The sequence below is a fragment of the Sapajus apella genome, unplaced genomic scaffold (genome assembly GCF_009761245.1).
Source record: "Sapajus apella isolate SASKATOON/1434 unplaced genomic scaffold, GSC_monkey_1.0 scaffold7, whole genome shotgun sequence".
NCBI classification, from domain to species: domain Eukaryota; kingdom Metazoa; phylum Chordata; class Mammalia; order Primates; family Cebidae; genus Sapajus; species Sapajus apella.
In genome coordinates this window covers 47,614,172-47,630,067 of record NW_022436947.1, presented here as the reverse complement: position 1 = coordinate 47,630,067, position 15,896 = coordinate 47,614,172, and the positions used below count along the sequence as shown (strand labels likewise).

The window sequence follows — 15,896 nt, the reverse complement described above, 5'->3', positions numbered from 1 at the left end:
ATTGTGTTTCAGTAAATCTTTATTTACAAAAGCAGGCAGTGAGCCAGATTTTTCCTGCAGATGGTAGTTTGCTGAACCCTGATTTAATGTACTGTAGACTCTTGGTTTATGATCTTATTATTTATCTTAGTAGACAAATGTCTGACTCTGAGTTTGCTAGAAGATCCATAGACCATTGAAGATAAATAGTTTTCCATAACTGTATTTTTCTGTTGATTATTCTGGTAGTGATAATAGCTTTAATGAGCATTTGTTATATGCCAGGCACTACTCTAACCACCTTATATTATATTTTATTTTCTCAGTATTGTCATAGGATTCTTGGGGTGTCAGTTCACCAGCTGGAAACCTCTGTGGCCAGTGGCGCCTTTGCTTGGGTTTTTCTCAGGCCCACCAGGCTTGTTCTGCCCACTTGGCCTGGCACGGTGCGTTCGGCTCACACTACTGGCCTGGATCCCATGCTGGCCAAGGGCTGGCCAGGTGTAGAGAGGCAAGGGGTGTGTGAGTGAGCATGGGGTTCAGACTACCATGCACAGCCAGGCATGACAGCTGCAGTGGGGTGGGCAACTCCAGGTGATGGCATGGGCACTGGCTCCCTGTGAGGCTGCAGGTGAACCAGGCATGCCACAAGCAGCTTCCACACTGGCACCAGGGAACACAGTGGCACCCAGAAGCTTGGAGACACCAGGAACTGCAGAGCTCCCAAAGAGGCTGTCACAGCCTTGACTTGGGGAGTTCCTAGGTCTGGGATCCATAAAGGGCCACCGCTCTTCTCTCCTTCTTGTCACCCACAATGTGGCAAGCAAGGGTCATGTTTCAGCCTTGTTTGTTACAATTCTTTTAGCCCCACCAGCAGGTCCTGAGTTCTTGTCCTATGTCCAGGAAGAATGAGGTACACAAACAAGTGGAGGGTAAGAAGGTGAAGAGGAGCTTTATTGAACAACAGAATAGCTCAGAGGAGACCCACCGTGACTAGCTCCTCTCTGTAAGTAGAGTATCTTGACAACTGTTCAGCTCTCAGCGGAGTGAAAACCCTGGAGTGGGTAACTCCTCTCTGCAGCTGGTCATCCCACCATCTGTTAAGAGTCTGGCTGAATCCAGGACTTTTATGGGCCTGGGACTCAGCCAGCCAGAAGGAGGAAGTGTGTGCTGATGGTTCATGGGCAGCTATGAACAGCCCTGGAAAAAGCACCACAAGTCCCACTCTGGCCCATAGTCCAGCAGCCCAGCCTCCAGGCTTCACGGCCTTTTTGGCTTGAAGGTGGGGCTTTGCTGGGACCTGTCCCCTTCTGTCCAGGACCCTCTTTGCCTCCTGCCACTGTTGAGGGCACCCAGGCTATTTGTGTCAAGGGGTGCCTGCAGGTCAATGCTGAGCTGCTGTCAGCCCCTGCCTCAGTCTCCCTCCTTTGCTTGTTGGTGTCCAAAGTCTGGAGGGGGTTCAGGTAGCAGGGGACTGGTGTGTCAGCACAGTGCCCGAGCTCAGCCACAAACTTGCTCTGAGATCAGAGGGGTTGCCAGTAGTAGGGAGAGGCCAGGCAGCGGGAGCAGACATCTCCAAGCTTTTGGGGGAAGCGGGACCTTCCTGGGCCCCTCAGAGTGCTAAGACACCCTGGTCCACAGCCACAGCTTCGGCAGCTGCAGCTGTGCTCAAGATGATGGAACTCCTGCCTGCTACCAGCCCCCAACAGAACAGGGAGGCTCAGGTTCGCCTGGGAGGGTGGGATCCGGTCTGCTCCCCGCAACCAGTGGCTCCATGGAGCGTGTGGCCTGGTCTGCACTTCCCCAACAACAGCTGGTTTCATGGCAGTGGCCACTCCAGATAGGCCCCCGCTGTCATCAGTATAGCCCTTAAAGGTACCTATTGTGATTGTTATCTCAATTTTTAGAAGCAGAAACTAAGGCCTAGAGAAGCGAAATAACTCACTCCGTGTCATAGAATTAGGAAGTGCTACAGCCTCGTCTTAGGACAGTTTTGACCATGTAGTCAGCATGCCATATTCCTTGTGTAATCTTTTTTTATTTCCTCATGTTTTACTGATTTGGGGATGTTGATTTGAATGTTAGAAGATCATTGTACAGCATCTTTAGGTTTTCTCAAGTAAAGCATTATATTAATTTAGTGAGTAAGTAGGCGTGTGTGGATTTTAGCTCTAATTCTTTAATTAATTTTAGAAAATTAGCTTATTTTTATTTCTGGCTAAGTTTTTAAATGTATTCTAAAAGAGAAGAGTCCACCTAAAGGTAAAGCTTTGCTACTTTACACTCTGCTGGGAGATTTGTTTTTCTTCATTGGGTAATTTGGAGGTCTCATTTTGTTCTTGTTTCTTTAATATCCTGATTAAAGGATTGGAAAGTCCTTTTCCAGATTGGAGTCACTAATACCATCTTGCACAGAGCCATGTACTTGGAAGATGTTGATTCGCATTTGTTGAATGAATAACTTAACCTTTTTTGTAATGTGTCAACTATTATTCACATTGGCGTATCCGGTGTCTCTGGGTACAGCTCTCAGAGTTTGCGGAGAGCGTGACATTAGAAATAAGATGTATTTGGTGGAAATGACTAGATTGGTGTGAATATTGAAAAAGTGGACTCATGATTTCAGTGGAAATAATCTATTCAGCTATTGCACTGCTTTCCCATTTCCCTTTTTATATTTAGTTGTCACACATTGGATCAGCATTTTATTTAGACTTAGTATGTGCCTGATACAGTTTGGAATCCAGAAATAATCATCCTTGTTTTCTTAAAGCTCAAAGTCTCACATCAAATTATAAGGGGTCTTAATATGCACGTATCCATTAATTAGCATATATTAGGTGCTTTAATGGAGGTATTATAACAAGTGCACTGTAGGAGCATGAGGGAGGTGCACTTGACCATCTGGTGTGCCAGAGGAGGTGATCTGTTATGAAGTGAGTAGTTTCTGAGTTGAGAACAGGAGTGCTCCATGCAGAGTAGGTAGGGTTGGCCAACATCTCTGGGAAAGAAGACCACAACAGCAAGAGAAAGGATGAAATGTTTTGGGAATGATATGAATTCTGTTTTGGCTGGAAGAGGGTGGGGCAAGGGATAAGCTTGGGAAAATAGGTTGGAGCCAGATTGTGAAATGCATGAAGTGATAAGGGGATTGACAGGCTTTCGTTAGGGTAGGACATAATCAGAGTTTTGTAAAAATAATTCTGGTGATAGCATGAAGAGGAGAAAATTGATGGTGGAGTGAGTAATGGGTTGTCCATTGTTCTATCTTCCAGCTTTCTCTTGTGCCTCTGGAGAGTATCTAGAAATGAAGAACCAGGTATGCAGTAAGTGTGGCGAGGGTACCTATTCCTTGGGCAGTGGCATCAAATTTGATGAATGGGATGAACTGCCGGCAGGATTTTCTAACGTCGCAACATTCATGGACACTGTGGTGGGCCCTTCTGACAGCAGGCCAGATGGCTGTAACAAGTAAGAATCCAAAGCAACCTTTGGCTCTTAACTGAATGTTTGAGAAGAAGTTAGTTGCTGTTTTCCAGAAAGAAGATGAGGATAATTTTGGTACTGTTTGGGATGATAAGCTAATTGCAGAGAATCATGTTTTTTGGACAGTCACTGCAATGAGTTTTCATGAGGTTAAAATCATTGCCCTCAGAATATACCAGATACTGAATACAAAAATGCAATAATGCTGTTAGAGAAGCAAATTATTTTTCTCGTATTTATAACTACACTTAAGCTGCTGGTGTTTCTACTAACCTTTTTCTAATTTTTAACCAATACTTTCAGATTTTTTTCTTTTCCTCTGACAGGAAGAATTCATAAACTTCATTTAGACACGTGATTATCTCTTATAAAAGAGAGTGGGTTAAGTACCTAAGGTGGAAAGCACCTTTGCTTAATTCTTACCTCTTTTTAGGGGATTTTTAGCTTTGCATATGACAAAGTTGGAGAAATGTTAAACTCTTTTGAAAAAAACAAAACAAAATGTGTGTCTTTAAGCTGTATGCTTTCCTGTTCTCTGTGTTAACTATGTAACATTTCCTTTCATATAGATTTGCTTAGGATAATTCAACTTTAGGCCTCTGGCTACCTCCTGACAAGAGAAGCCTGTCAGGAATCCCACATTTTTACCATAAGCTTAAGGGCACATTCATTCCCTCCCTCCCTTCCTTTCCTCCTTCCTTTCACTCTAGCTGTCTTTTTGCCAAATGACACCAATTTCTTTTTTTAATATCTTGATAATAGGCTTATTTCTTTAAGAGAGGGTGTGTGTTTCAAGTAAAAGAGTTCCTTAGAGGAAGGTACTAATAGGATGTTGTGGGACCTCAGATCTTTGTTTTGGTGGGCAGGAGACATTGACAAGGCTTCTTCTGTCTGGAATAGTTTATGCGTAAAAGAAATTGAATAAGTGGAAGTTTTTCAATGTAGTGTCTTCTAGTGTAATTTTCTCAGTGTAAATTTCAGTCTGATACGGCTATGCTTGTTTTCCTGTCTCGTCTCCTTCCTTTTTTCACCCAGCCACTCTTACATACTCTTTACTCTTTTTTAATTGGTTGGGTCATATAGGAGATGTATGTTGAACTTTCTAAAAAGTTGAACTTTTCAAAATCGTTATATTATTGCAGACTTCCACCAGTAGGATATTTGAGTTCTAGTCACTCTACATGTTTACCAGCATTTGTATTGTTAAGTCTTGTTTTATTCTAGCCATTCCATTGTGTTCGTGCATGTGTGTGTGTGTGAGATGATATCCCCTTGTTTTAATTTATTTCCCTGCTGCATAATAATGTCAAACATGTTTCATGTGTTTATTGTCCATGTGTTTATTCTCTTTTGTGAAGTCAAATTGTTATACCCATTTTCTACTTTTTATTTTTGGTTATTTGATTATCAAGCTGAAGGAGTTTTTTGTATATTCTGAGCGTGGGTTCTTAAGTGTATATATTTATATAATAAATATATAGTATATGCACACACACATGCATATACTATATATACACACGCACACATATACACACACACATACACACACATACATGTCTCTATGTGTGTGTGTAATACTTCTTTCCAGTTTGTGGCTTTTGCCTTCTTTGTTTTCTTAATAGTGTCCTTTGATAAGCTGAAGTTTAAAATTAAAAAAAAATGCAATTTATCATTTTTTCCTGTTATGGTTATATGTTAGGATATCTTTGCTAACCACAGGTTGCAAAGGCTAGGAATTACTGTATGCATTCTTATGGTAGCATAGAGATTATTATACTTTTATATAATGTTAAATGTTACCACAGCATAGTTACATTTATATCCTCATTTTCATACTATTGCCATATATTTAAAAACATGTTATAAACCCTAAAAAACAATGGTATTATGTTTTAAACAATTAGTTGCTCCTTAAATAACCTTACAAAGATTTAGGAACTCAAAAGACAGGTCCATCACAGGCAAGTTCATTTCATGGGACACACAACTTCCTAAAAAATTAAGGTGAAAAAATACAGCTTTATATCTTAATCTACATATTTATCATTAGTGGTACTCTTTCTCCCCTTCTATAGATTTGCCATATGTAAGGGTTTACAAAAAAAAACTGCAGTTGTTTGAAAGAATAATTCCACTTCAGCTACTAAAATTAGTTCTCATCTATTTGGTAATCAAACTTTGGGTGAAAAATAACAGTTTCATAGCAAATTAATCATATAACCTGAAAAAGATTTAGGAAGTTATTTTCCTTAAAAAATGAAGAAAATGAACCTCTTTTCAGTAATAAAGTTGGTCTTTGAGTTCCAGAAAAGCTTCTGATGTTTTCTGCTGTGCTTTGCTGATGAAACTACTTGTGCGTCTGAGTTACTTACACAGATTTGTGGACAGAAGAGGTTTCAGAACATTAATGTAAAGTGCCTCTTTGTTTCGTTTCCCCAGCTCTTCTTGGATCCCTCGAGGAAGCTACATAGAATCTAATCGTGATGACTGCACAGTGTCTTTGATCTATGCCGTGCACCTTAAGAAGTCAGGTTATGTCTTCTTTGAGTACCAGTATGTCGACAACAACATCTTCTTTGAGTTCTTTGTAAGACCTTTTATATTCTGGAATTTACTTTTTAAGGGATGTTCGCGTAAATTTCCCTTAATCAGTTGTTCCCATTCTACTTTATTTCTCCTCAGTTATTTTTGTCTTAAATGAACCTTTTGATGTTAAAAGAAAACTTTAATTTTTTTCTATAATATTTTGTTTTCTGACTAAAATTGTTTCTTTACCTCTGAGATCTCACCTTGCAGCATAACATTGGACTTGTTTTATCTTTAGTTTTGCTCATTATACAACCATTGGTTTAGACTTTTTGTGTGACAAATATTTTCTCCAAGATTCTGGTTTGTACTTTTTATAGCTACAGATAATATTGTGTGAAAACTGTGTTTTTAAAACCAATTTTAGTTTTCACTTAAAAGTTTTTTTTTCTTTTTGCAATTTCAAATACATTTTGCTAACAAGAATTATTTAAGTGCCTGTACGTTTCTGATTCTGTGAATTTTGTACACTCTAAAAACATCAACGAATGTGATACTTGATGTATTTGAAAAGAATTTAAATAGCATTACAGAAGATAAGATAATCATCTAACAAAATAGGTGGTTAACACTAAAATTACTTAACTATTAGTAATAAACAGTATCTAATCTAGCAAATATTTATGACACAAATGCTTGAGCAAATGTGCTCAGATTGACTTCTCATACCAAACCAAGTGTGTGTTGTGCTTATAAATTGGAGATTATCTTGAAAAATGTTTCTGCAGTCCAGAATTCAGAAACAAAGGTACTAAAAATCTAAAACAAATTTGTATTATTAGAAATGGGAATTTCTAAATCAGAAGTTTGGTAGCAAGAGAGATTTTTCATGAAAATATGAGCTTTACATTTGAAGTCAAGATTCTGGCTGTAGTCCCAACTCTGTAATTGTTAACTTCATTTTATTGAGCAATTAAGTGAACCTTCTGGCACTCAGCATTCACTTCTATAAAGTAGGTTGCGTGACAGTATCTTTTAAGGAGACTCCTAGCACTAATATCTTTTGATGACTTTAAGATGTTAAGCAACCTTCAAACAGATTTATGTTTAAGCGGCATTTTGTTTGCAAAATCCTTCAGTGAACAATTTCCTATTTCATTGGACATTTTTGGCAACATTACTAAAACTGAAATAAAGTTAAGAAGCAAAGCAGTTATCTAACTGTTAGAATAAGTGTTTAGATTTGTATTGCTCAATAAGTTATTTCAGAGATGTCAATAAAGGTACCCTTAAGGCACAAAGTTTCATTATTTCCTTTCAGTGATGCCTTGTTCTGGTTATAATCTGAAAAGGGATGGCAAATTCATGTTCCTTCCTCTATTGATGTTTCAGCTTTAGAGGTTGCAATTTATTGACTGATAAGGTCAACACTTCATAGTTATCATACTAATGGTTAATGGAAAGGAAGTGTTTGAAGATTGAAAGATGCTATTCTCTGAGAGTTGTACAAATGGGCATTGCATAATTTACAGTAACAAAATATATAATTTTAGAACTATATGGAACTTTCATTCAGCCCTTCTGTTTTTTTGTTTGTTTGTTGTTGTTTTAATAACGACGGAACTGAAGCCTAGAGAGACAAGTAAGTGATTAGACCTAGGTTTAACAGGACTCAAGAATGCCAGTAGAATGTCATGATAACGTATGACATCTGCTTTCAGTGATAAAAAATGCTTTCAGCTTATCTATGTGCGACCCCTGGTTGTGGGACCCCGACCCACGGAGGCAGGTGCTCAATAGACTCGAGGCAGGACGCATGGTGACCGGTACCGACTTTATTGGGATCTCCGGGCGACTCAGGCGGACAGGGATGAATCGCGCGCGCTTTCCTTGTTCGGTCGGTTTTATAGGGGCAGAGGGCCTGGGGCGGTGGGAGAGCAGAGGTGGCGGGTGATGATTGGTTAGTCCCGGTTGCCGGGCAGGGAGTTTGCTGAACGCGAAGTTGAGTGGGCAGGAGGTTAGAGGGGAGCCGATAGGGCATATGGTGATTGGTCAGGGTTTGGGCAGGAAGTTTGCTGGGCGGGAGCTAAAGAGGCAGGTGATGATTGGTTAGGTGGTTAGGTGGTTGCTAGGCAGAAGGGGCTGGAGTTCCTTCAGTCGGGGGCATTGTGCCGAGTCACATAAGGAAGTTAAGCTCCTTCCATGTGGCTGGGGAATGGGGCCAGAGAGGCCTTCTACCAGACAATCTACACGTTGACCATTAAATGTATATACAGGGTCCATATCTGCCTTTATATAGCTTAACACTTACATTAAAATGGTCATTATGCTTATGAATATGACACTTAAATTCAATTAAAGTAAGTACCCTCAGTAGCTGATAGTCTCTGGTATTTGGATGGCAATAGGGTCTATATTCTAGTTAATAAGTTTTTAGGGAATAACTCGTAAGGTGAACACTTTAATGTTTGTAAAATGGTCGGGAGGATAAATGAAGAGGCAAAATGATTTAGAGATGAAAAAAAGAGCCATTTCTTTTGGTGGGGATATAGGTGATGAGATATTGTTTTAACTCTATTCTGTTGCTATTTTGCAATATTGGAAAGATGGCCTACCTTTTTGATGTGTCTGTATTCAGTGTAGACCTGGAAATGTAGTGTCCCAACCTCTTGACATTTTGTAAGAATTGCCTGGAAAGCTTAAGGTGTTTGGTGTTAAAGATATGTGTAGTCATTTGAATGGACATGGCAAATGATTATCATTTATCCTCAAATAAAAATTTGGTATTTTGGCTTTGGCCATAGCCACTTGCCTTTGCATTTGGATTAAGTTCTAGGGAATGGAAAATTAAGTGGACTTTATTTGTTTTTAATTTAAAATTTTGCTGCTGCAAATATTATAAAGACAAACTTTGTTTATTTTTATACTATTGGGACTGCATGGTGGATGCATGCTATTAAAAAGTTTGGATATGTTGGATAGTTGTTTTATACTTTGTCTCCTTTCTGTGCGTCATCAGTGTTAACTCTTCTCCCACATTCCTCTCTCTAATGAGCTAGGCCTTTTGTTATAATAATGGGGATAGTTTACTTAACAACCACTCAGTCATATGCAGTTGTCACTTAAGCTCCAGAGGTCTTGGTATGTTTACTTATTGAGAATTACTCACGGCCATTGTTTAGAATGTATTGAAAGAGGTTCTTGCAGTCTGTGCTGGGTACAGAATTTAATTAAAACCATTATTCAAGACACTTAACTAGGGCCCTTGTGTTTAATCCACAGATTCAAAATGATCAGTGCCAGGAGATGGACACCACCACTGACAAGTGGGTGAAACTTACAGACAGTGGTGAATGGGGCTCTCATTCTGTAAGTCTCTATTGTATTTCCTTCTTCTTTCCCAACTTACCCTTCCTTTCCTAACTTTAAAAAAAAGTGTATTTTAAAGAAAAAAATCAAAATTGACTATTAATTCAAATGATAGAAATCACTATTAGGGAAAAAATTACCCCTAGCTTCATGGACTCAGATTTCAATTTTCAGGGTTTTTCCCTACCTCTTTCTTTCTCCTTAGGTTTCTTTTCCTTCCCTTTCCCATCCTACTGTAATTTTTCTCCCTTTCAAAGGGGCATCCATGAGAAAGAAGGCTGTTCAAATAAACATACAAAACATTTGAGTATCTAAGTTTAGAAATGTGTCTGTCGTATGTGATAGAATTAGCAGCTCTTGTCATTGAAAGGATCTGTGAATTCCTTTTATCTCTCTGCAATGTGCCCAGCAAGTGATATTCAAGCTTGTTTTGTTGGATACTGTGCTGTCTTCATTTGTTAGACAGCTCTATTTATCACAAAATTTATCTATATTTGGAGCCTCAACCTGCCTCCTCCCTATTTGACACACATTGATTAAAATTCTACTTTCTCTGGTTCCTTGAAGTGAAGCAACTGCCTGCTTCCTTACAGGACAGCTCCTTAAATGCATGAAGGCAATGATCAGGTAATGATTCACTGAATCTGTTATTATTTCAGGCACTGTCTCCTTGGAGTGAGACATGGATTTCATATCTAACTCTGGTTTATAGTTGTGTTTCTTTAGGTGAATTGCTTAATCTCTTTGTGCCTGATGTTTTCATTTGCAAAATGGGAACAAGCTTGCATGACTAAATCAGAAGATATGTGGGAAGGTCTTGACATGGTGCCTACAATGTAGATCAAGCTTTATTTCAATAAGTGACCATCAATCCTTGCCTTTGTGGTTATAGCAGGTGCCTCATCCTTGAGTGCTTAATACAGTGTACCCTTTCAGAATATTTTTAAAAATCTGTATACCCGAGAATAATATTAATAACATTTAAGAGCCATATACCTTAGCACCCAGTCAACTGGGCTTTGAAGGTACAAATAACCCTTAAAAACAAATATGCTTTCTTTACTTAAAAAGACTTAATACAAGGGAAAGAGCTTAATGCACTACTTTTACTTAATGTACTACTTCAGTGAATCTCCAGCAGGGTAAAATAGTTGGGTGGATTATAATTTTATACAGCTTGTATTTGTCCAGCCAGAGACTGAATAGAAGAATAAGGAGGGTAGCCAAGCATGGTGGCTCATGCCTGTAGTCCCAGGACTTTGGGAGGTTGAGGCAGGTGGATCGCCTGAGCTTGAGAGTTCGAGACCAGCCTGACCAACATGGAGAAACCCCATCTCTACTAAAAAAATACAGAATTAGCCAGGCGTGGTAGCACATGCCTGTAATCCCAGCTACTTGGGAGGCTGAGGCAGGAGAATAGCTTGAACCTGGGAGACAGAGGTTGCAGTGAGCCAAAATTAAAAAAAAAAAAAAAAAGGACAAGGAGGGTAAATAAGATTTTTAAAAGAAACAAGCTCATTCTGTTGCCTTTTGTTTTGAGAGCTCCAAGATCTTATGAATAGTGGCAACCTATAAATATACAAGTGGGCTGAGGGACTTTCGCTTCTAAAATGAATTCCTTTTAAATATACATCAAGACCTCATGCATACGGTTGAGAACCATTTAATCTGTCTGTTTAAACTTGAAGATTTCTTCTTGTTTAATATATTTTGTCAATTGGCAAACTACATTTTTTTTTTCTTTTAAGAAAGTACAAACTTCAGCAGAGCTTAGGTCTGGATTAACAGTGGACTTAAATCTGTGGGTTTTAAATTAATGGTGTTTTATTATATGCATTGAAAAAGTATGTAAGGGAGTAGCTTTTCAGAGTGGGAAATGGCATGGCTTATCTGACCTCAGTGCCTTTATGTTTCTTTTTATAGGTAATGCTGAAATCAGGCACAAACATACTCTACTGGAGAACTACAGGCATCCTGATGGGTTCTAAGGCAGTCAAGCCTGTGCTGGTAAAAAATATCACAATTGAAGGTACTTCACAGCAGTCTCTTTTAGTAGTCACCAATCACATCTTATAGTTGTTAAAATATTTATTAAAGTGTTGGTTTGGCTGGCTCAATGATTTATAGGACAGAAATTAATATGTTATGCAATCATATAGGTCTGGAGACCCTGCTTGTACTCCCAAGAAATCGAATGTTGTTTTCTTTTCTTCTTGAACGCTTGAACTAAATTATTTAATAATTGCAAAAAGAAGTAAACATGACAGTTTTATGTGTCTCTAAACAAAAGAAACATTTCTGTGTTAAGACCCTGTTATTTGTTCGAATAAAGTCTATTGTGCCTGACATTGAGCTACGCAGGGAACTGATGACCTGGTCACTGCTGTATGCATAAAAAGAACAGTAAACACCTTGACCTGACTCTTTCCTAAACCTTTCATGCTTCTCTGTGCCAACTGGGCAATTTCTGGCCCAGGAGAGTAGCCGATAAACCCTGTCATGGTTCATTCTCAATTAGGGGTATTTTTAATTAAAGCAGTGATTCTCCTTTATTAAACTTTGGCTTACATTTTAATATGTTCAAAGTGGGCTTGTTCCTGTGAACAGTGTGTTAAATTGTTAGTCATAAGGATATCTGCTGGCAAAGGCTGGAATTACAAACCAGAGGAGAAGTCAAGCCATTCCTAGGTCTTACCTGTGATTTAATAAGCAGTGGAGAAAAAGGGAACGAGCTACCATAAGGATCAGATAATTATAGGCCTATAGAATCAGTGGGAACCTTAGGGTTTATCTCATTTTTGAGTTAGTGTAGTTGTCTTTTGACAGCTCAGTTAATGCAATTATTATACCTCTAACAAATCTTCATCTCTTTATTTGTTTGCTGACTTTATTGTGCAGTTCCTTGCACACAGTAAATGCTTTCTTAGTGCTGGATGAATAAGATAAAAGATTTGGGCTGAGCTTAAACACTACAAAGCAGCTGTTTCCAAAGTTTAGTGCTGACATATATATGTTAAAGTAATTGCCTGTAAATATTACTGTTAATAGTTCTTTCTCACTCTGGGTAGAAGCAGGATTAGGTGCTGATTTGTTTGTTGGTATTGGGTCCTCCCTCCCATGCTCTGTTTTTCATTACCACACAGGGGTGGCGTACACATCAGAATGTTTTCCTTGCAAGCCAGGCACATTCAGCAACAAACCAGGTTCATTCAACTGCCAGGTGTGTCCCAGAAACACCTATTCTGAGAAAGGAGCCAAAGAATGCATAAGGTGTAAAGAGGACTCTCAATTTTCAGGTAGCACTAGTTTATACTCTGCTTTTTTCTTTCTAAATGTATGTTGGTCAAGTGTACATTTATAATCCAGAAGTTACCCATAAAGTATGACAGCAGTGGTGGCCAACACCGAATGCTGAAGTGAATTGATATTGAATGGATAAAATACGACATCTTATCTCTTTCTGCATGACTTTCTCCTTTATAGGTCTATGATTTGTTTTTCTGTTCCACACCCCACAGGTAACTGCTGTGGATATGTTTATACTAATCCAAAAATTTTTATATTTTACGTGATTTTGGTGTAGAGACATACGTAGAAACTTTTAATTTGTTCCAAATTTCCAGTGTACAGTGAAAATGGAAGAAATCTAATGTCTTCTGGGAAAAACTGTGATATATTACTCCATGTGTATCATAGAAACACTTATTGCTCTAGGGAAAATAAAAATGTAGGTGTTTATTTTCTTTAGACCTAGGTAGTTCTACATAAATTGCCCTGGCAAGTTTATTTATACTTTTTAGTTTGCTTTTTCTGTTTTTCTTTTTGCCTTTTCTTAGAGTTGCAAAGGAATTGACCCATTTCTGAAACGCTTTTTTTTTTTTAATGTTGCAGAGGAAGGATCCAGTGAGTGTACGGAGCGCCCTCCCTGTACCACAAAAGACTATTTCCAGATCCATACTCCATGCGATGAAGAAGGAAAGGTACCAGCAGTGTTGCATCAACTCCATCCCATATTTATGCAACCCTCTTTCCAATTTGAGCACACTCTAATTTGTTCATGAGAGAGATTTATGACATATATATGTAAGTTAAAGAGGAAATTTAAGAGTTGAGGTTTTGATGTCTGCCTTCCTAGCTTTGAATTTCAAATATACCATTAAGTCCTGTGAGCAACTTATTTGATGTCTCTAGGCCTCAATTTTTATTTGTATAATAGGGATGATATTGGCACCTGCTTTATAAAGCTACTGTGAGAACATCGAGATATTTAATGTAAAGTTTCTAGCCCAGTGCCTGGCACATAGTGCTCTGTAAATTACTGCCATTTTTAACAGTTGTATTTTCTCCAGAAGTAATAGTATGAGAAAGAGCACAGCCATAAAATGTGTAGTGTGACTCACAGGATGGAAAGTTCTTATAACTTCTCTTTAATTATTTGGTTACTCAGTAGGTTTTGTCAATAAAAACTATGCAGCTGTGGGCTATTCCGTTATGGCAGATTACTGTGTAATTGCATTGAGAAAATGCAAAGTAAGTGCCATATAAACGGCACATAGCCAAGAGGAGCTCTGCAGTTGACCTGCTGTCCTCTTGATTAAAGAATTAGCCTATAACCAGCCTGTGTCAGTGAGAGGAAACAGATCAAAGTGGCTGCTGTGGAGCGTTGCTCCTTTATGTTTGCATCTTTGAAATAATGACATTTATTTTCTTGACTTAGTTTGGAAAGCACATATAGATGTCAGGTAATTTATTACTTTTCTTCTTTTATTTTTGCATCTCTAACCTAGATTGTTTTTATTGATTGATTTTATTTTGCATCTCTAATCTAGATTGTTGTATTTATATAATCTTACCTTAGGTCCTTAAGGTTTTTTTTAAGGAATATTATTTTGAATGCTTAACAGCAAGTACATTCTGTTTAAATTAGTGGTAAATTGCAGTGATTAGTAGTACAACTATTACTTCCAGTAAGAACAGCAACTCAAACTAACAGTTGTTAACTGGCAAGGAGTTGTAAATAAGGTCCTGATATTCCTATCAAAATGCCAAGTAAGGGCTATTTTTAAAAAATATATATATGTAGAGAGGTACCATTAAGGTGAATTGAAAAGAAATTTGGTTTATATTTGTTTAGGTAAACTTTTCTAAGCTAAACTTGCCTTATTAATAAGTAAGGCAAAAGTAAATTTAGTTTATTTTATGTAATAGTTCAACATTACTGAGGCTTAAAGGAATGGGATCTAATGTAAAATAGTATCTTGTCTTATCTACAATGAAAATATACAAAAGCTATATTTTTATTATGTTAATTACATCCATGAGTATAATGGCAGTAAGTAGTGTGACAAAATCTGTTTGACCTGGGCCTAATGATGTAAGACCATATATTAAGCATATAATACGCAGAATGTACACAAATGCATAAACACGTGTATGTACATGGGTGTATGCACAGGCATGCAGTGTACACACCTACACACAAGTTATGTTTTTCTGTGTGGCTGAGTGAAATTTGAACATGTTCTTGGTATAGAAGAAAACAGTGTGGTAGCACGTTATAAACTCAGTGATTTTTTTTTTTTTTAATGTGACTTAAGACATTTCAAGATAAATGTTTCTAGCTTTGGAAATAGGGCAATTGGGACTTAGTGAAATAATATATAATGAAGAAGGTTAGATTGCATATGTGAATTTGAGATTTTTTGGGGTAGTATTTTCATTTGTTCTGGTTTCATCTTTTAAATTGGCATTTTAGCAGGGTGACATGACATGTGCCTGTAGTCTCAGCTACTTAAGAGGCTGAGGCATGAGGACTGCTTGAGGCCAGGAATTTGAGGCTGCAGTGTGCTATGACGGCACCTGTGAATAGCCACTGTACTCCAGCCTGGGTAGTGTAACAAGACCACCTTGTCTCTTTAAATAAATACATTCTGGTGATTTGCCAATGGTTTAATAATGTTTCTCAGGTTGTTCAATGACTGTTTTGGTTCTTTCTGTCCTGTTATGTTCTCATTGATCTTATTTTGCCCTACTTGGTTGATTGACAAGGGAATCAGCTATTGAGGCATATAAATTACAAACATTACCATCGATATGACATAGGAGTGTTCAAGTTTTCTGTATTTATTTTGAATCTTAGTTTAAAATAGATTGCTTAGATTTCTTTCTGCCTGTAGGGGAAGTTTTTCAGGAAAATTTTAATTGGTAATCAAAATTATTCTAGTCCCAATTAAGAGACTCTTACAAACATGAAAAATATGGAACGGCTTGCTCATTCATACTTTTAGTAAATCTTTACTGAGCACTGGTTATTTACAGAGTACTGGGTAAGGAAGGCAGAAGTAAGGATAGAAGAAGGATGTAAATGTCTCCATAGATGTAGAGCAGTGGCTGTCAAACATTAGTGCTCATCAGTCTCACCTGGAAAGTCCTGTACAGATTTTCTAATTTAGTAGGTCTGGAGGAAGGCCTCAAAATTTGCATTTCCAGAAAGGTCCCAGGTAATTCTGATTCTGCTGGTCCAGGATCTCAGCACT

At 38.0% G+C, this 15,896-nt stretch overlaps 1 protein-coding gene across 5 annotated transcripts in view; it reads left to right on the top strand.

The window, feature by feature from the left end:
- The window catches only part of KIAA1324L (KIAA1324 like), a 267,444-nt gene that overhangs the window by 101,564 nt on the left and 149,984 nt on the right, over positions 1–15,896 (top strand). For all 5 annotated transcript variants that reach the window (XR_004268401.1, XR_004268400.1, XR_004268402.1 and 2 more), the window contains 6 exons: positions 3,255–3,450; positions 5,905–6,052; positions 9,274–9,360; positions 11,284–11,389; positions 12,504–12,656; positions 13,252–13,340. Coding sequence is in view for 2 of the 5 variants with exons in the window: in XM_032276477.1 (XP_032132368.1) it covers positions 3,255–3,450; positions 5,905–6,052; positions 9,274–9,360; positions 11,284–11,389; positions 12,504–12,656; positions 13,252–13,340 (779 nt within the window). In the remaining 3 variants the exon portion in view is untranslated. The remainder of the gene's footprint in view (positions 1–3,254; positions 3,451–5,904; positions 6,053–9,273; positions 9,361–11,283; positions 11,390–12,503; positions 12,657–13,251; positions 13,341–15,896) is intronic.